Consider the following 20,745-nt stretch of genomic DNA (forward strand, 5'->3'; position numbering starts at 1 on the left):
CCATCCTGCTAATGTATCCCTTTTTTAATAATGCTCTGTTCAGCTTTGAAAGCCAGGGTGGCTTTGTGCTGAGGTTAAAAAAAACTCCTGACTAGCCTCTTATTTCAGCTCTGCTTTAGTACTTCTCAAACTAAGGGCCAGGTTTACAAGGCCCTAGCACCTCTTAGCGCCACACTAGCATCATTTATTTTATGCTGATGTGGCGTAAAGGAGGCCATTCTCCTTCATCATATTTATAAAGTGGTGCAATGCTTGCATTGCGCCACTTTGTAACCCCTTGCGCCACATTATGCCTGCGCCAGGGGAGTGTTACCCTGCAGGGAGGCCTGTAAAAATAGCACAGAGAAATTTACAACATTTCACTGTCCCATTTTAGCATAATTTTTAATGCCTGCTCAGAGCAGGTGTTAAAATCACGCACCCATTACTTTCAATGGACCTCCCTTTACTTTGCAGGATTAGATCCACAATTTATGGCACTAATCCTGCAAAGTACCACAATAGCGTCATAAATTCTGACACTAGCTCTGTCTGGTGATTTTCCTGTGTCTTGATACTGTTTGGTCTGAAAAGTGTGTGCAAAAGGTTATATAAATGCAATATTATTTGCCCAGTTACGAACTCCCTCTCTGGTACTTCTGCCCTGATGTGACGCTTTGACTTCTCTTTAAATCATTCCTATTTGTTCCACTCACCCTGAGCTCTCAACTCAACTACCGAATACAGTCATCTTCTTTTCAAATATGGGACCCTTGTCATGCACTTTCTCTGAAAAATCTGTCATTATTGGTGATCTCGTATGCATTAAAGTGGCAGGCTCTAGACTTTCATTGTTTTCGGCACATCTTACATTGAACACCCTGTCTTCCATCTGCACCTCTCTTTCGCTTCAGTTTACCTCTGCTGCTATCCCTGCACGTTTCCATTCCCACCATTCAGGGGTGTAATAAAGGCACCCGTGTCGGGGCCGAGCTCCATGGGGGCCCCTAATGACAGCACCTGGCCAAGGTAAGTCCGGAGGTGGGACCTCCATGTTCTCTGCAGGGGAGTGGTGGACTTCAGTTTTGTTACGCCACTGCCACCATTAGCCCTTTGCTCTCTAGCACACCACTCACATATGCCCGCGCCATTCCCTAAGGTGCTTTTTCCTGACACTCACTTGACTCTCTCTTATCCAGGCTGAAACATAATATTAGTTAAAGAATTCCCAGTACAAGTCTTTTCAAAGAAAAAACCAAAACGTTTTGCCTTTTGGGTGGTCCCTTTTCCCTGGAAAAACTGTAATTTTAGACCATTTGTTGCCATCTGTTGTCCTCTTGTTGGCATCCGTTGACCACTTGCTGCAATGTGCATTGGTACCATAAGGCAGCTGCCTGCAATGCCCCATCAACACTGGCCACCCAGTGAAACATAGCTAGACAATGGCCCCACCAAGTCAGTGCACCCAATCACAACCTGTAGTGCTACTGCCAGTTGTCTTCGACTCAAAGACAACTGTGCGGATGCCCCATAGTTGTCACCTACGTCAACCCTAGCCAGTCTTTTTCTGCACTGTTGTAATATTGACTGTGAAATACTTTGTAATCTGATTCAATGTGCCCATATATATTTATCTTAGAATTGTATTTGACAGCTGCAGCTGTGGTGGCTGGCCTTAAGGTGTCACATGGTTGTTATCTAATAAAGGCCCATATTTATACTTTTTGACGCAAACCAGCACCGGTTTGTGTCAAAAATGTTAGCGCTGGCTAACGCCATTCCTACGCGCCGTGCAGGCGCCTTATTTAAGGAATGACGTTAGCCGGCGCTGCGGACTGGTCTGAGTAAAAAAAAAATGACTCAAACCAGGCAGCTCCGGCGTAGGGGAAAATGGGGGTTGTGCGTAAAAAAATGGTGCAAGTCAGGTCTGAGGCAAAAATCATGCCTCAAACCAGACTGGCGTCATTTTTTGACGCACAACCCTCATTGAAATGACTCCTGTCTTAGCAAAGACAGGAGTCATGCCCCCTTGCCCAATGGCCATGCCCAGGGGACCATGCCACTTTAAAAAAATTACAAAAATACTCACCTCAACTTACCTGTACTGACCTGGGATGGGTCCCCCCCATCCATGGGTGTCCTCCAGCGGTGAGCGAGGGTGGCAGGGGGTGTCCCTGGGGGCAGGGAAGGGCACCTCTGGACTCCTTCCGAGCCCACAGGTCCCTTAACGCCTGCCCTGACCCAGGCATTAAAAAACGGCGCACATCAGGCTGTGCGCTGTTTTTTAAGGTCCACCCCTCCTGTGCGTCAAAATGATGCTGGAGTATGAATAAGGCGCACAGGCCTTAAAGTCATTTTTTGGGCGGGAACGCCTACCTTGCATATCATTAACACAACGCAGTTTCCCGCCTCCAAAAAATTACGCACACGGTGGAATTTTGTCGTCCGCGGGGTCGGGCATCAGAGTTTAAATATGGGGCAAGGTTTGCATCGAATGTGCGTCAAACATTTTTACGCACATTCGGCGCAAACTGAGTATAAATATGCCCCAAAGTGCTTCTGCGCACATTCAGCCTCACACCCCTGGGCTAACAACCCCAACGACAACGCTCTTTAGCAACTCCATATGGTAGGATCAGCCTATGTATTTCTCTCCGTGTCTTGGTTGCCTTGCTTTGGTTTGTTGCTTAATAAAGTGCTTTTGCGCTCAAGGAAAGAGATTCTCCATCATTATTTACCCCACGCACTTACGCCAAAGAATTAATCAAACTACCTGCAGCGATCCATCTATTTGGGAGCGAGAGAGAGACACAGACACACATACAGGCACTCTCTCTCTCTCTATATATATATATAAACACAGCCCTGTCAGTGTACCAAGGACCTTATAGACAGCACACTTGTAATTCCACACCAGAGACCCAAACAGAGCTCTTCCAATGCACCTTCCCACTAATTATGACTGCCTGACACAGCTGTACACAGTGCATGTCAATTCACAGCTGATTTCCAATAAAATCACAGTATGTACAAAGACAATTTATGCAGCAAAACACAGGATATTGTTTTTAAGAACAGAAGTGATAGCAGCGTCAAAGTGCAAGGTAACTGGTAACCTGCACGAATTCTGGAGAATGCTCTCTGCAGAAAAAAATCCAACCTTGCTTCACGAGGCCCTGTAAAACCCCTCTTTTTATCGCAGAAATCATAACATCTTCTATGCCTTGTTTTTTTTTGTTTTGTTGAGAAACAGAAATATTCTGCTCATCGGTTCTTGTGAGCTGAAGTGCGGACCCTTTTAAGAGCGCGTCCCGTGGCAACCAGCCCCGGCTCTTTCGCCCCTCGTGATGGCTGACAGTTTCACTTTGAAGTATATGCTCTCATCTCCTCCTATAGAAATCCCTTTGTAAAAGTAAACAGGGCCTTTTCGTTTGGGTGATTAAGTTAACAGATGTTACTTCTGCAGTTTCGTGCATAACTACGTGATTTGGTGGTCTGTACTGAAGCATAGGGCAGTTTTGGGGTTATATCAGTGCTACGGCTAGAGGGCTTACTAGCTTATATCACTGTGTCTGATTCCTCCTACAGTAAACGATATTCACTACTGGTTATTAAATCTGTGATTAATGAATGTGCGTTGCTTGATTCTTGATGCTTCTGTCCGGAGGCTATGGGTGAAGTTCTAGTCCGCGATTCAGAGAGTTGGGATTTTAGGGCTAATTTATGTAACGCATCAGTTCTTATCTTTTTAGGGTCGAGCCTGCGTTGCATGCGCTCACGCATGCGTATCGCAGCGAGACGCTTTTGTATTTAGAAAAGGGCTCCGAGCCCTGTCAACTTTACGTCAGTGTTTTTTATTGGTTCGTGGGCTTGCCTAATAAAATCTGCTTGCTTTCATTAGTCGAAGGCAAGCATACGTCATATGCCTTTTCCGGTGGCTTGCCCTCCTCGAGCGCAGCGACCAAGTACAGAAAACATGCGAGGCTCGCTGTTTTCCATCGGGCTCGTGGACTTCTTTTTCTCTAATTTACGAGCGCGATCTCGCTTGGCAGAAGTTGAGCGCTTTACATAGTTAATTTCACTTTTTCGGGTTGTGTACATAAATGCACTTTTGCCCGATAGGTGAAAAGTCGGGTTAGGAGTTTACAACGCGATCAGCTCTAACATGAGCAAACGCGAGACCCGTTGCATTGTAAATGCTTGTTAATTTCTGTGGGCCACCACTGAGTCATTACTAGAATTCAGGGACCCTTAAGGTATAACCGCGTAAAAACTGGAAACTTGGGACCTTAGGCTAAGCAATTTGTACTGTTTGAAGCTCAGAGCAATATACAAAAATACAGAAACAAACATAAGTCTTAGAAATTCTCAAAAGATTAAATATTTCATTTAATCCACAAGCAAATATAAAAAAAAGCAAACTTAATTTCAATGGGAAGTTTGACTCCTATCTAAATTCGATTTTTAATTCTAATAGACGAAGCAATACGTTATCCTCTAGAATATCAAAGTGTGCTCTCTTTTTGTCGTCATTTTCATTAAGGCAGCTCATCGTCCATACTACATATATTCTATTTGGTGTACTTGGGCTGCCCCCACAAATCCAGCTAAGAAGTCCAAAATAATTTGTAGCCCCCAGTTTCAAATCCCTTCATATCTTTCAGAAGTTTTTACATTTTCTTTCACTTTTTTATTTATGTACTTTATTAATCTCCTATTATTATTTAATTTACTAAACGGTTGCTGGCCTCCAGTGTTCCACGGACTACAAGCTAAGAAGCATTTAGGTAGAGGACACCGTGCATGATTCTGAGTTACTGGGACTGAATCTTGCTTCAAATCTTGCAATGGAAATTGAATGTGGACTCTCTTTGAACTGAGATGTTATTTTCTCTTTCTCTCCAGTGGATGTGACCCTGGCTCCAGAAACTGCCCATCCTTATCTTATCCTTTCCGAAGACTGGAAAAGTGTGAGAGACGGGGACACAAAGCAGGACCTTCCACCAACCCATGAGAGGTTTGATCATTACACTGTTGTGCTGGGATGGGAGCGCTTTTCCTCAGGGAGGCATTACTGGGAGGTAGAAGTGGGGCACAAGTCCGACTGGGGTCTTGGAGTCTGCAGTGAATCGGCGAGAAGGAAGGGCCGGATCATACTACTGCCAGAGGCAGGATACTGGATTCTTCGGCTTCGGGATGGTAACAACTACAGTGCCCTCACTTCTTCCACCACACAGATAAGCCCTAGGCCAGTGCCGAGAGCAGTGGGAATTTTCCTGGATTATGAGGCAGGAAAGGTCTCTTTTTACAATGCGGAGAACAAATCTCATCTCTTCACTTTCCACGACACTTTCACCCAGGTACTTAGACCACTTTTCAGTCCTGGTGTTGTTGACAAAGGTAAAAACGCAGGTGCTTTAAGGATCCGCATGGTGACCAGTTGGTGAAAAAGTTTGATAATGGTGCACACATTCTTCTGAAGCAAGTTTTTTTGCGGTGTCACTAGAAGATCAGTATGAATTGGATGGTTTACCAAAGGTGGAGTCTTAAACAGACACATCAGTAACTCAGCTAATGGATATGGACAAGTAGCTACATGGTTGAATAGTAGCAGGCCCATGGACTCACTGTCTTTCTGCTTCTATCTCGGAGGACCATTAAAATCACATGATAATGGGAGGAAGAGTCTGAGAAGTACTTTCCACTACTAACTTAAAGGCAGAGGAAACTACACCTGTCCTGAGAGTGGAGTGGCCAACGCTGAGATGAGGGACGATTACATTGGAGAGTGATTTGATGATGGACAATGACATTGCATCATTTTCGTAGGAGTTGCAATGGACTAGAGACACTCAGCTGCAGGAGAACTTCAGTCACTGAGTTATCTGAGCTTAATTGTTTCTATCTTGTGCCTTGTCAATGCACCACTTTCATTGTAGCTGTGTCTTATGGGAATTGTTTACATTAGCATGTACTAAGACTCCCTCCCTGTACTGTAGTGTACCTGTTTTTGTAAAACAGAGCTAACTTATTTGACAAAGGTGTTGATGGTCCGTGGTTCCAAGTGACATAGTGGTGGGAATTTGTGGGTTGTTGTTGGAGGGCCTGTTTGTGACTGATGTCAGCCTGCCTCTTAATTGGTGTGGGGGGCATTAATAGGGAACTGATACAATGCTTAACTGCTTTCTGTCCAGCTGGGTTAAAGCCTGGATTCCTGAACCCACACAGAATTGCCCAGTGACGACCCCTCCCCCCCCCCACACACTTTCCGCGGACCCAGGATACGGTCCCACACATCGGTTCTATGTTTTGACTCGCACATGTCAGGCAATGACTGACGGGTCATTTATTTCAGGTGGCTTTTCTCCAGGAATCCTTTGTGAGCTTAACTCAGACCTTGTCAAGGGCAGAATTAATCTCAGAGGCACCTGAGATTTTCTGTTCCTTCTCAAACGGCAGTGTCAGCTTCTGAGGAAAGAATCCCAGAAGACTAGCTGAGATCCACTGTATGAAAGGAAGGGACTTGTAATAGGTTTCTCTTTTTGTTCTTCTTCTTTTAAATGAAATCACATGTAATCAATGTAATACCTTCTTAAATACTTTGCAACAATCCGAATCCATATTTTGCAGAGGTCACTGTTTTGATACGTATTATAATTGACCTCACAGGCCCGAATACGCCTAGAGTTTGATTTATTTAAACAGTCTGTTCAGCAAGCTTCCTGCATCTTAAATCTCTGGCACTTTAACATTTTACTTGTAGGCTGATCTGAGGGAGAGCCAAACGAGTAATCAGCATCACCAATAGGTATTTTATAGTGCGATAGAACCTGGTGCAAATGCAAGACATTTGGAACTCTTTTTTTTGTGCCCAGCGCAATTTAAATGTATTTAAAAAAAATCAATTGCGACTACAGCCTTTAGCAAAATTTGCATCATACTAAATCACTATGATGCTTTACTAGCTCCTTATGCCAAGGGTAAGTTACAACCTTACCTTACTAGAGCAGTGCCACCAAGTCGAAAAAAGAATGTTGCTAGACTTAGATTAATCCTGTTTGATACTAGGGAAATAAAACAGGAATGGAGAGGTATTAGGTCACATCTCACTTTAGGCCCTGCAATTATAAAACAGAATCCATGGTAGGTAGTACATGTTGCTGTAAAATCACCAGCTCTGAGCAAGCCTTTTTTTTAAATTCCATCATTTTGTCCTTTGCATTAGACTGTGCCTAGGTGATTATAGAATGCTTTAACCCGCCATATATGCAGCTAGCAAGCGACTTTGTAAAGTTCTTAACTAGTACTTTAGCTTACCTAAAACATGCTTCAAAAGCTATAACCTAATACTTATAATTATTTTTTATAAATAGAATTGTGGCCAGACCTATATATGTATATATTTAAAAGGGTTGCTACTGAAAGCAGACAAAACTGTTCAACATAGTTTTAGAAGATATGGCTCAGAAATGCATTTGTTTTCAATGGTGTTAATAACTGCATTTTAACGTCTCATTTAATGCAGCACTCAATTGTTTGTGTTCATGTTGGTTTGCAGTTTTTTTTATTGACTGTGCAATAAAGATTTGATTTGAATTACATGTTATGAGTACTTGTAGAGGGCACAACTCACCCGGGAGGGTATCTTGCCACCGAAAACGGGGCTGTGTTGACTGTGTCTGAGGTCTAGGTACAGTCAAGTCCATAGTCTTGCAGAATTCAAAGACTCAGGAAGTGGCTCTGATATTGAGGGGTATATCATTCCAGGTTTTAGGGAGGAGGTAAAAGAACGATCAACCACTGTTCTGGTTTTGAGTGTGTGGGGGATGTGTGAAAGTAAGAGGCCGGATGAGCAGCGGCTTCTGGTCAGTGTGTGGAATTAATGAGGCTGTTCAATTATGAGGGGGCCTAGATTGTGCAAGGCTTTGTAGTGTATGTAGGGAGTGTGAAAAGTGCACATTTGTGAACAGGGTGCCAATAGAAGTCTCTGAAGTGTGGGTTGATGTCCTTGCCCGTTAGGAGCCTGTGTGAGTCTAGCTGTTGTGTTTTGTATTGTCGGAGGTGTTCTGGTCAGTTGGGTGGTGGTGTCGACACAGTGTGTTGCCATAGTCCAGTCGATCGGTGATGGTTCTGCTGTTGTTGAACGGGAGCCATTTAAATACTTTTTTGAAGATCTTGAGGGTGTTGAAGGAGTAGGATATGACTGCTTTGATGTGACTGGTTATCGCAAGCTGATTGTCCACCCCTATTCCTAGGTTCTTGACCTGGATGGCTATGAGGGTGTTGGCCCAAGATCTGCTGACCACCAGATGGATATACATTGTGAGGTGTACTTGCTGAAGTGGGCCACTTCTGTTTTGTCTTTCTTAAGTTTCAAACAGTTTATCTTCATCTAACTGGATTTGGACATGAAGGCCCGTATTTATACTCCGTTTGCGCCGAATTAGCGTTGTTTTTTTCGACGCAAATTCGGCGCAAAACTAACGCCATATTTATACTTTGGCGTTAGACGCGTCTAGCGCCAAAGTATGGGCAAAGAGCGTCATTTTTTAGCGTGAACGCCTTCCTTGCGTTAATGAGATGCAAGGAAGGCGTTCCCGTCTAAAAAAATGACGGCGACGCAAATGCGTCGTATTTATACTCCCGGGCAAAAATCACGCCCGGGAGGTGGCGGGTCAAAAAACCCCGCATTTGCGCCACTTTTTAACGCCTGGGTCAGGGTAGGCGTTAAGGGGCCTGTGGGCTCAAAATGAGCCCACAGGTGCCCTCCCCTGCCCCCAGGGACCCCCCCCTGCCACCCCTGCCCACCCCAGGAGGACACCCAAGGATGGAGGGACCCACCCCAGGGACATTCAGGTAAGTTCACATAAGTATAATTTTTATATTTTTCATTTTTTTTTGGGTGGCATAGGGGGGCCTTATTTGTGCCCCCCTACATGCCACTATGCCCAATGACCATGCCCAGGGGACATAAGTCCCCTGGGCATGGCCATTGGGCAAGGGGGCATGACTCCTGTCTTTACTAAGACAGGAGTCATTTAAATGGCGTCTGGGCGTCGAAAAAATGGCGCAAATCGGGTTAAGACGATTTTTTAGCGTCAACCCGACTTGCGCCATTTTAAGACGCCCTAGCGCCATTTTCCCCCTACGCCGGCGCTGCCTGGTCTACGTGGTTTTTTTCCACGCACACCAGGCAGCGCCGGTCTGCTTGCGCCGGCTAACGCCATTCCATAAATACGGCGCCCGCATGGCGCTTCGGAATGGCGTTAGACGGCGCTAAATTTTTTTACGCTAAACTGCGTTAGCGCAGTTTAGCGTCAAAAAGTATAAATATGGGCCGAAGTGCTTGAAGTCGGTCCAGGTGCTTGGTGTTTCATTGAAGAGAGAGAAGACGAGCTGTGTGTCGTCATTATAAGTGATAATGTTTATTTAGTGGGACTAGATTATGTTAGCAAGAGGCGGCATGTAAACATTGAACAGTAAGGGCTGAGAGAAGGTCAGGCAGGTAGAGGTTGAGGTGTAGGAAGCCTTGCCTACTGACTAGGTGTGATCGTGAGGAAGGATCAGATTCAGCAGAGGGAGGGTCCTTGAGTGCCTACTTTTTGGAGGAGCCGAATAAGGATGTGGTGGGAGACTGTGTCAAAAACAGCAGCTGACAGGTCAAGTAGGGCTCCTCTGTCATTACCAGTCAGGTGTTGTCTGTGATAGCAATGAGTGTGGTCTCAGTGTTGTAGTTTGGATGGAAGCCCGATTGGGTGGGGTTTATGAGGTTGTTGTTGTTCAGATGATTAACTAGTTGCTTGTTTCCAGTACTTTAACCAGGTAGATCAGCAGGGCGGTTAGGTAGTAGTTTGGCAGCATCTTTGGGTCCAAAGAAGCTTTCTTCACGTGGGGTAGCATAATAGCATACTTCTAGACATTTGGGAAGGTGGTGGTGTTGCTGGGGTTGTTGAAATCTGGGTCAGGGCTGCCCTAGTGGGGTCCAGCCCTTTGGTGAAGATGTGGTGTGGGCAAGGGTCAGTTGATGCTTGAGTGAAGGGAGCACATGGTCATTGAATCTTCCCATGTTGTGATGGGGGGCCAGGTGGTCATGGTGGGATCCCAGGTGTTAATATTGGTGGGATCCTGGGGGTTAGTCTCAGTGGGAAAGAGGGCTGTGATGATGGAAGGGTCTGGCTGAGGTTCAAAGTTGTTGCTGATATTGTAGTTAAAATAGTGGGACAGGGTGAGCAGAGGTCCTGCGAGTGGGTGAGCTTTGCACCAGGAGAGGGGAAATCCTTCCCAGTGGCAAAGACTTCTAAAACTTACTATGTGAACGGTAGATCCCAACCTGTGATTTTAAATATAATTAATGTTTCGCACAACAAGCAATAGTAATTATATTTCATGCACTAGGAAGCATCCAGTGACAATGGATTGTCAAACACCAGGATAAGGGTTTGTCTTTGTCAGCCGATGAATATGTGCATACAAAGGGGCTGGAGAAACTGATGCAGCAATATGGTGACCCCAAAATGAAGGGACAATGGCACATTCTTTTAACTTGTTTAGTAGAACATCAGCTTCGCATCCTTCTGAGTCGCTGAAACGACTATTGATGGGTTGGGTAGTAAAACTAGTTATTTATACCAATACCAGATTGCAAAACCTGTTGAGGTAGGTGCTATATAAAAAAATGTAATTGCATGTGGTGTTGTTGGGAGCCGGTGGATCATGGAATTTCTGAAGGAATCAATGGAAAGCCAGTGCTAGCTAAGGGAAGCCCTAGAAGGTTGCAAAGTGATTGATTTTTTTAATTAAGATGCCAACCCGCCGGCCTGACAGTTCTACCATTCTACTGTTTCCTGTTAGAAAAAGATTATCATAGTAAAAAAATAATGGGCTAACCCCTTGCAGTACAACTTAATGGAGTTGAAAGCCCACAGATATCTGTGTGCCAATTACGTGGTATACATATATGATGTATGTGCAGAATGTAATGCGCTAATTATTTACTTTGTTGACTGTGGGGAGGGGCATAACGACTGAGGTGAAGCCTCGTGTGACTTACAATGCCCCACCCTACCCTCTACAATTGCAATAGATAGCATATTGAACTCTGCATATCTGTACGATTTATGGCATGCATTTTTGCCCTTTTTTCTTAAGCAAGGGTTGTCTCAATAATTTATCTGCCAGAACATTGCGTACTATTTTTCTGCGCTGGAGACGCAGGGAAACCAATTCGCAGTTGGTTAGGAAAACTTAAGAAATGCTTTGAAAGTAAAAAGAAAGAAAGAGCCTTTGTACTTGAGAGGCCCGTTTCCGGAAAGACATGAATAAAAGATTGCCAGACTAAAGGGAATACAATATTACTTTGTGGCAGGCAGATTAAACAACTTCGTGAAGTCTTTTGGCAGGGATTTCTTTATGACTAAAATCAAATGAGGTTTTGAATGACATCTTATAACAACTGAAACTGTATGAGAAAAGTTGTGATATTACTGATTGATGCTCACCACCACAAAGAACTGGATAGCTCTATGTTATTATAAATTATGTGGCCGTTACTGCTACTGTCTCAGTTGACGAGCAAGTGCACGGTCACTGGACGCACCCTTTTGTACCCTAAAAAAACATCAGAAACTTGTTTTATCAAGCAAAGGTATTTAACCAGAACGAGGATGCAAGGGTCTTATTATATGCACTGAATTAAAAATAAGGGTCGAAGGTTCTTGGACTATTAGCAAATGTGTTTTCATCTGGCAAATTATTGTAACATGCATTTTGACAATAAACAGTGTCTTCTCAAGTTACACTGTACTGTGAAATAGGCTGTGCTTTAGCAATACATGTGTGAATGGTTGTTTATTCAGACACTTGCTAAAAATAACATGTTATTCAGCCACATTTATGTATTTTCACTGGCAGAGCATAAGTATAATAGATGTGGTGAATAGCAAGCTACTCTGGAACCCAAGGATAGTGCAGGTTATTTATTGTTGGTTATTGGGACTAGTCTTGTGTTCTGAAGGAAAATTCCATGCATTTATTCAATTTTTGTGGTAGATAAAATTAATAGGAATTGAGTGTGATCCTTAGTGGTGAGTATGTGAGTATATGCAGATGGCTGTTGGGGTGGAAAGGCTAAAAAATATTAAGTATTCTTAAACTACAGTGATATCTTTCAAAGAAGGAGAAGTTGTGATCTATTAAATGAGATGTGGGCAATTAGCAGAGATAAAGTAAAAGGGAATAAGGTTGACAGTCATGTGACAGAATACACCGTACTCTGTGAGGAGGCATGCAGAGGATGGAAAGAAAGGAATGATAAACAATCAAGGTTTTAAGTCGAGGGCAATTTTTCATGCAAGGTTTTAGGAATATAGTGAGAGGAAGCTTTTTAAGAAATAAACATTTGCTTTTGAGATAGAGTATTTTAGGGCCGTATTTATACTTTTTGGCGCACAACTGCGCCAACGAGGTTGTGCGTCAAAAAATTTAACGCCGGCTAACGCCATTCCAAAGCACCATGCGGGCGCCTTATTTATGGAATGACGTTAGCCGGCGGAGCTGACTGGTGTGCGTAAAAAAAAATGACTTACACCAGGCAGCGCCGGCGTAGGGGAAAATGGAGCTTGGGCGTCAAAAAATGGGGCAAGTCAGGCTGAGGCAAAATTTTGGCCTCAACCCGATTTGCACCATTTTTTTTTACTCCCAACCCCCATTGAAATGACTCCTGTCTTAGCACAGACAGGAGTCATGCCCCCTTGCCCAATGGCCATGCCCAGGGGACTTATGTCCCCTGGGCAAGGTCATTGGGCAAAGTGGCATGTAGGGGGGCACAAATCAGGCCCCCCTATGGCACAAAAAAAAAAAAAAAAATACTTACCTGAACTTACCTTAAGTTCCCTGGGATGGGTCCCTCCATCCTTGGGTGTCCTACTGGGGTGGGCAAGGGTGGCAGGGGGTGGCCCTGACCAGGCGTTAAGAAATGACGCAAAAGCGGCTGGATGTCATTTTTTTTGACCCGCCCACTCCCGGGCGTCATTTTTGCCCGGGAGTGTAAATACGGCGCACATGCCTCGGAGTCATTTTTTAGAAGGGAACGCCTACCTTGCATATCATTAACGCAAGGAAGGTGTCCACGCTAAAAAATGACGCAAACTCCAAGATCTTTGGCGCTAGACGGGTCTAACGCCAAAGTATAAATATGGAGTTAGTTTTGCGTCGGATTTGCGTTAAAAAAACGACGCAAATCCGGCGCAAACAGAGTATAAATATGCCCCTTAGTATTTATATAAAGCTTACTACCGCTGTGTGGGGCGCGCAAGTGCTGATCTACACAGATAGCACATTACATCATGTGGGTGTGTAGTTGGAAGTTGTCTTAGCTTTCAGCATATGAGGGAAATGTTTCCATATCATGCATGATGACCACAGAGGTGTGTTTACCATGCTACAGGATGCAAAGCTTAGCGGTGTGATGGACAAGGGAATAAGATAAATGCACATTTCTATAGTTTGTGGTATGCTGGAAGCACCAATTACCTCTATGGGTCCTTTTATTATGTCAATTTTTCTTTATGTTCTCAATCTACTTTTCTTAAGGTGGTTGTGGGAGGAGGTTGTCCACTCTGTCATCTGATGGATTTGGGGCAGGTAACAGGTGTAGAAAAGGAGTAATCCGGAGTAAGTGTGAATACAAGTTCTGCCCGGGTAAACTGCATCATAGTTCTCTGGCTCATTATGAGCAATCTATTAAGGACATTTTCCAATATGCACTGTATTATAATCATCCTTTTGTCATAATAGGATGTTGGTGTTCAGGGTATGTGACTGTTTGGGACCTGCAGGGTAGACTGTGTTACAATTCTGTGGTGACCAGCAGTGTGGTGCCAAGTTCCCCATTTTTCTCAGACCATTGCTGTTAATACTTAGTGGTTATTTAGGTGGCCTGGTATAGTCTGTAATTCTTGTCAGCAATGGTTCACCAGGCCTTTCATATATTATATGCCTGTTTTCCTGTTTTGTTGAAGATGTAGAATCAGGTAGCCAATTGGTATATGCTATCACATGGAGATGCAGATGACATCAGATTGAGACAAGCTAGAATTTTCTGTCTTCCACCTTGTGGTCAGAGGTAGAGTGGCTTGACCCTTATACCCCAATATGGAGTTGAAGTCCCAGGGTTGACTGTCTTCTCCCTATGGAATTGTAGGTGACATGAACCTAGGATGTCTACTATCTAGATGATCTACCTGGGGGGCGGGAGGGGGCAGACTCCTAGCACCCAGCAGGTTAGCTGTTGCCAAATGGCTTGGAGCCCAGTAGGTGGTCTGTAGCCAGGAGAGATAATGACTAAGGGGCATGTTTAGAAGAAGGTTGCACTGCCGTTGCGCCATTTATTTGGTGCAACAGTGGTGCTAACCCAGCGCCGTATTTACAAAGTGGTACTAGATATGTCTAGCTCCACTTTTCCTAGGCGTGCATAATTGTTTAGGAGCACCGCCTCACCTTTCGGCGTTTACCAACAATGCAATGCAGGGTAGTCATTCCCTCCTAAAAAATTACGGTAGCCTGGTAGCATCATATTTACAAGTTTGTCAAAAAAAGACGTGCGCTAAGGAAAAATGACACTAGCTCTGATTTGCATCAACATTTTAACGCCTGGTCAGACCAGGTATTAAAATAATGCACAGGCACAGGTATATAAGGAGAACACACACAAAACACTCTGGCATCCCACAGGACAACACAGACCTGCTACTGCTCCAACTAGGCACCCGCAGACGATGCCAGCAATGATGCCAAGCACCACCAGCACCCCTGCATCATCCACCATTACCACCACAGCAACCACAAAGGCAGCACAAGAGGAGGGAGTGCATCGATTGCCAAAGAACATCCATTATTGGCGTCAGAGAAGATTACATCATACAATATTATCATTTGAAGTGGGATTTCATCATCCAGATGCTCCAACAAATAGCACCCGCTATCACAGCAAGAGCAGGCTGGCAAAGAAACATACCGCCTCTGACAAAGCTCCTAGCTGTGCTGCACATGCTGGCCTCTGGATCTTTCCAAACATCTGCAGCACGACTGGGCGGAATATCCCAGCCCTCCTTCTCTGCATTCCTGCCAACTGTACTGGATGCCACATCCTCTTCCTCGACACCCAGCAACTGCAACAGGAGATAAAAGAAGGTTTCTATGCCATTGCTGGGTTTCCACACTTGTTGGGTGCCATGGATTGCACGCATGTGCAACTTGTCCCTCCTGCTGCAACTGAACACATGTATCACAACAAGAAGCACACAGATTATATGGCCCATTGTGGACCATTAAGGGCACTTAACAAATGTCCTTGCTAAATATCCTAGCAGTGTTCATGATGCCTTCATTTTCAGGCACTCAATCATCAATCAATGTTTCCAGGATGGACAATATGGAAATGGCCTACTCACGGGTAAGCTAGCAGACACTACGTAACACATACAACAAATAAGACATAGGGGCCAAACAGTACACACACCATACTCTGCACACATGGATAGTGACTCACGGATCAACACATATGCAACATGCATCACTCCACACATCCAATGTACATCACCCCCACATAGGGATCTATGTGCAAAACCCTTGCACCACTACAGCATCACTTTTACTGATACTCTGGTGGAGCAATGCCCACTCCACATTTACAAGGTGGTTTCAAGCCACTTCTTGTGTCTCAACACTGTCTTGTAAATGCCACACCTTTACCCACATCACTTAGGGGCATATTTACATGATCTTTGTGCTGTGTTAGCGCCACCCTAGTGTAATTTCTATGATGCACAGGTGGCTATTCACCTGTGTCATGTAACAGAGTGGTGATATGCATGCATTGTGCCATTTGTCAAACCCTTGTGCCATATCATGGCTCCATCAGGTATATTGTATGCAAGGGGGGATGTTCTCATGCAGGGATGCCAGAAAAAATGGTGTTGTGAATTTTACAAGATTTCACTGTGCAATTTTGTCTGCCATTCCTAATGCCTGCTGAGGATGGGCGTAAAAGTGACGCCTCCATCATAATCTGTGGGTCTCCCTGACCTGTGCTGCACTAGCATAAACATTTTTCTACAGTAGTCCAGCAAAGCATAAAAATTCTGACTCTGTGGTTGTAATGACAGTCATTGTGCACCAGATAGTAAATACCGCACCACCATGGTGTTGTTAGGAGAGGCAAGGATGCAAGAAGACTGGCTCATTGGGACAGATGCACCACTTTCTTATAATATGTCCCTTGGGGGTATGTTTACAAGAAAGTGGCATATCATAGATGATGCTTCACTTTTCTTGCACACCCCTACTGGCACCTAACACCACCATGGTTGCGCCTTATTTACAATACGGCGAACCATGGCGGCCGTTAGCACAATAGCGTCAAAATGTTTGATGCTATTTTGGCGCTTTGCTACACTAGTGTCAAAAATGTTGACGTTAGTGCAGCAAAGCACAGGGAGGCCCATTGAATATAATGGGTGCATCATTTTAACACCTGCTCTGAGCAGGCGTTAAAAATGACGGACTTCACTACACCAGAATGCCCCCCTTGCATGCATTATACCTGACTCAGGCATAATGTGGCTGAAGGGGGTTGCAAAGTGGCGCAATACAAGCATTGTGCCACTTTGTAAATATGGCACAGCAGAAAAGCCACCTTAACGTAAAATAATGACACTATGGCAGCTGTAAGGTGGCGCGAGAGGCTTTTAAATATGCCCCCTTGTGTGTGTATTGGGTGTCACTCTGGATTTGCCACCACAAAACCCATTGCATTTTTGCCCAGAGAAAAGTGGAAACATAATGCATCACCAAAAACTTTAACGTCGCCTAGTGGGTGGTATAACCATGGTGCAACCAGGATAAATACTTGATTTCACTAAAGTATTTTCCATTTTTCTGTGTGTGATGAATTCTCCCACACACATAGAAAGAGTTAATCTCCATTATTGAGGGGTCATGTGCAGGACGGGACATCTTCCTGCACATAATCAATCCAATCCACAACACAGTTATCTGTGCACCATCGTGCAACAGTGCCCATTTTGGAGCTTGGCAGCTGACTCAGTGACAGTGCAGGGGCAGAGGACAGAAATGCATTGTATCTAGTGGATAAGCACTTTGCTGGCCTTTCATGGTGGTGCTGGGTGGTGCAGCAATACATTTCCTGCCTTGTCCTGTGCCACAGGGGCTTGTAAATTCACACAATCACTGAGACCCTAAGCCTGTACCCTTTACTAGAAGGTGCACCGCCACATACAACTACAATCATGCATGCAAGCAGGAAACTACACAATGCTAGATACAAGTCTGAATCTCTACTTCATAGACAAATACTGTGCAAAGCCAGTTGTTAAGAAAGACAAGGGCAAGTCTGACACAGTTTCTCCTCTTTCATTGCAACTGACCAAGGGATATGGTATCCAGCCGTGGGTGATGACACCCTATGTCAATCCACAGAGCAATGCAGGGAAGGCCTACAATGTGACTCTCATCCGCACCCGGAACGTAGTGGAGTGGGCATTTAGCATCCTGAAGTCCCGATTCTGATGCCTAGATGTATCGAGGGGAGAATGCTATACTCACCTCCACTTGTATGTAAAATGATTGTTCTGTGTGCAATTTTGTACTACATATGTGTGCGGACTAATATCCCCTGTGATGAACAGGTGGAGAACCCGAGGGAGGAGGATCAGGACAATGATGCACCACCTCAGGATGAGGAAGGCCAAAATACTTCTGCTGGGGCACGCAGACCTGGACGCATTGTCCAGAATTTCTTCACTTGAATCTTGCAATTAATATGTCACTTAGAATAAACTCGTAAATAAATCACTGAATCACACAAGTGTCTTGGAGTATCTGTCACATGCAAATGCAAAAGCAACTCATACACACCTAGGAAAGCAAGACTAGGCCAAAACAGTGGGAAAACAAGTAGCAACGTACTCAGAAACGCCAAACAACTACACAGAAAGCAATGAGAATGGAATGTGCTCGTGTAATGTTTGCATTGCCAGTTTAACATACATGTTACATAGCAACACACAGCACACAGGTCTGTTGGTGTGACATTTAATATCAGTCACATTGTTACTCCATGTGAGAAATGTTATCCAGATGTCAGACCTTGGTAGGTCAAGAGCAGTCAGTACCCACAACAGTAGGTCAGTGTCAGCTATGTGACAACACAATGTCTTCATGTCTCAATCACAGGTGAGAAATCATAACAAATCCCTCAGTGACATCCACATGCATGACAAATAGTGTGTGACATACAGAGGACACTGCACCAGTATGTCTAGGCCTGTCCCACTCAAATAAGTACTCATGTCCCATGCATGATGCATCTCTCATTCCCTTGGCAAAATCCATGTGTCCATCAGGACACAGACATACTTACACATGCACGTGTGTACCATAGCTGTCTGTCAGTACACATATAATCTACCCACACTCATTGTGCATCTGACAAAGGATGTTGGCAGCAGGTGTGTGCTCACGTTAAACATACACATATTGAAGTACACAGCCACTGTGTGGAGGAGACTCACAGACTACAAAAGTGCTGGAGCCCAGAGATGTGTGGATGTCAATCACTCATCCTGCATATAATGGATATGCAATTGTAAATATTGCTTGCCTTGTAGCAAATTTCATGGTTCATAGGCAGTTATCACATGGACAAAACTACAGTGACATGCATGAAGAACTCGACAGTGAGGATGATAAAGATGAAGAGCAAATACCAATTGTGCAAACAGTGCCAGCAAGGTGCCAATTAAGGCCTACAGTACACTATCTGGCTTCTACAGGTGGGAATGTCCACACAATCTCAATAGATCAAGCCACAATACAACATTGTACATATGTAAGACCACACCCCTAAGCACACACATAGGCTACTTAACATCCCACTCACACTGTCAGAAAGGTCACCTGTGTGTTTGGCCACCACAAACATGTATGAGTGATGCATGTGTTAACTGACAATATCTGCACCCTCTGTCTACAGACATGTCCGTGTCCCACTATCTACCAATAGAGTGCCTATGCAATAATGGCTCATTTAATTCCCAGTAGATAAGAGTCCAAGACTGATAGAAATTGCCTGTAAGTCGCTAGTAGATACTAATTCAATGCTTACATCAATCCCCTGTAAGCCCCTAGTAGATAATAGGGCAAGGCTGACGACAACAACCTGTAAGTCCCTTAGTAGATAATAGTCCAAAGCTTACATCAATCCCCTGTAAGTCCCTAGTAGATAATAGGGCAGGTGAGTGTTGACGTACATTTGGAAACTGCACTTGAGTGTGCACTGATGATAGCCTACCAACCCTGTCTGATAGCAGCTCTGACAGGCACAGTGTGTGCTAGGAGGGAATTCTGTGCAAAAACTACATGGTGAGGAATTGTACTGTAAAAGTTTTCCTTGAGAAAACATTGTCACAAAATGCAACCTTAATGTCACCCCCTAGGTTCTCCAGGCTCTGTGTGGCCCAACATTGTGAGCATGGACTAATGGTGAGGTTCTCCCCTTTCAAACGAGGCCTTCCTGAAATGGTTTCCTGGCTGTGGATCACAGCTGCGCTGAGATCCACGGCCAGAAAACCCCACTAGACAACAGGGATTACACCAGTGGGAGGGGGCGTTAGGGGGTCAGCCCCCTCTGAAAATAGGACCCCAGGGCATATTTGGAAAAAAAACCTGTTAGTTATTCCTGGGGGGGTGGTAGGGGGTTCGATCCCACCCCGGTGTTAAAAAATAAATATATATATATATATATATATATATATTTATATATATGCATCACTCTAACCCTGAAAGGAATTTGTTTTGACTTATACTGGATGCTCCCTTGTGTCTGGACAAAGCTAAACCTCTCTGATGAGCTCTAATGAGAGCGAAACACGTGTCAGGGGTTGATTTTACTCATTCCAGGTTGGCTTGGACGGTACTTTACCAGTCCAAAGCTGTAATACCGTGCCTGGAGTGGTAAATGGCTTTTGTCATTTTACAGCTCGGCAAGGTTAACACCGTGTCAAACCAATGCTTAAAGACTTTGCTGTACAAATGGCAAAAGACTTTGTCACTATCTAGCTCGGCGAGGATAGCACTGTGCTAATCCCATGCCTAAGGGCTTTGCTAGATAAACAGACATTTGAGGTGAGCAAACCTAGAGTGTCGCTGGTGTTGCAGGGTGCTCCTTACTAGAGCTGCTCTCCACCTAAACTTGGGAACTACCCAGAGTTCTCTATTCTTTTTTGTGTATATATATATATATATATATATATATATATATATATATATATATATATATATATATATAAAAAACACACAAACTGGTCCTATCTCAGCGTGCTCGACAGCTGGTGCTCGTGTCGGAGATGGACCATTTCCCTGTAGTATAATTTCTCACAATTGACAAGCAAGTCAGGAAAGCAGCACTCCCAGGATATGAATCATCTCATTCTTTATTGTTTAAAGTACTGCAAACACGCTACACCCGACGCGTTTCGACCACCAAGGTCTTAATCACGGTTAGTGAGTTGGCCATTTGTTCTGCTTTTTAACCCTTTTCTAACCTACTACCATTATGTGGCATTCTGGGATATGTGGTTGAGATGAAATTACCAAAAATTAAACAAACACAAGTTTTAAATTAAAATCACAATGCTCATTACAAACATCAGCAGGGTTAGTTAGCAAATTATTTATATCTATTTAATC

The 20,745-nt window shown here is 44.2% G+C and overlaps 1 protein-coding gene across 1 annotated transcript in view; it reads left to right on the forward strand.

Annotated features, from left to right (window-relative positions):
• Positions 1–7,575, forward strand: part of LOC138282435 (E3 ubiquitin-protein ligase TRIM39-like) — a 105,089-nt gene extending 97,514 nt beyond the window's left edge. The window contains exon 7 of the mRNA XM_069220001.1: positions 4,885–7,575. Within this exon, the coding sequence (XP_069076102.1) occupies positions 4,885–5,426 (542 nt within the window). The 3' untranslated portion in view covers positions 5,427–7,575. The remainder of the gene's footprint in view (positions 1–4,884) is intronic.
• Positions 7,576–20,745: the final 13,170 nt, after the last annotated feature.

Source organism: Pleurodeles waltl, chromosome 2_2, assembly GCF_031143425.1.
Source record: "Pleurodeles waltl isolate 20211129_DDA chromosome 2_2, aPleWal1.hap1.20221129, whole genome shotgun sequence".
NCBI lineage: Eukaryota > Metazoa > Chordata > Amphibia > Caudata > Salamandridae > Pleurodeles > Pleurodeles waltl.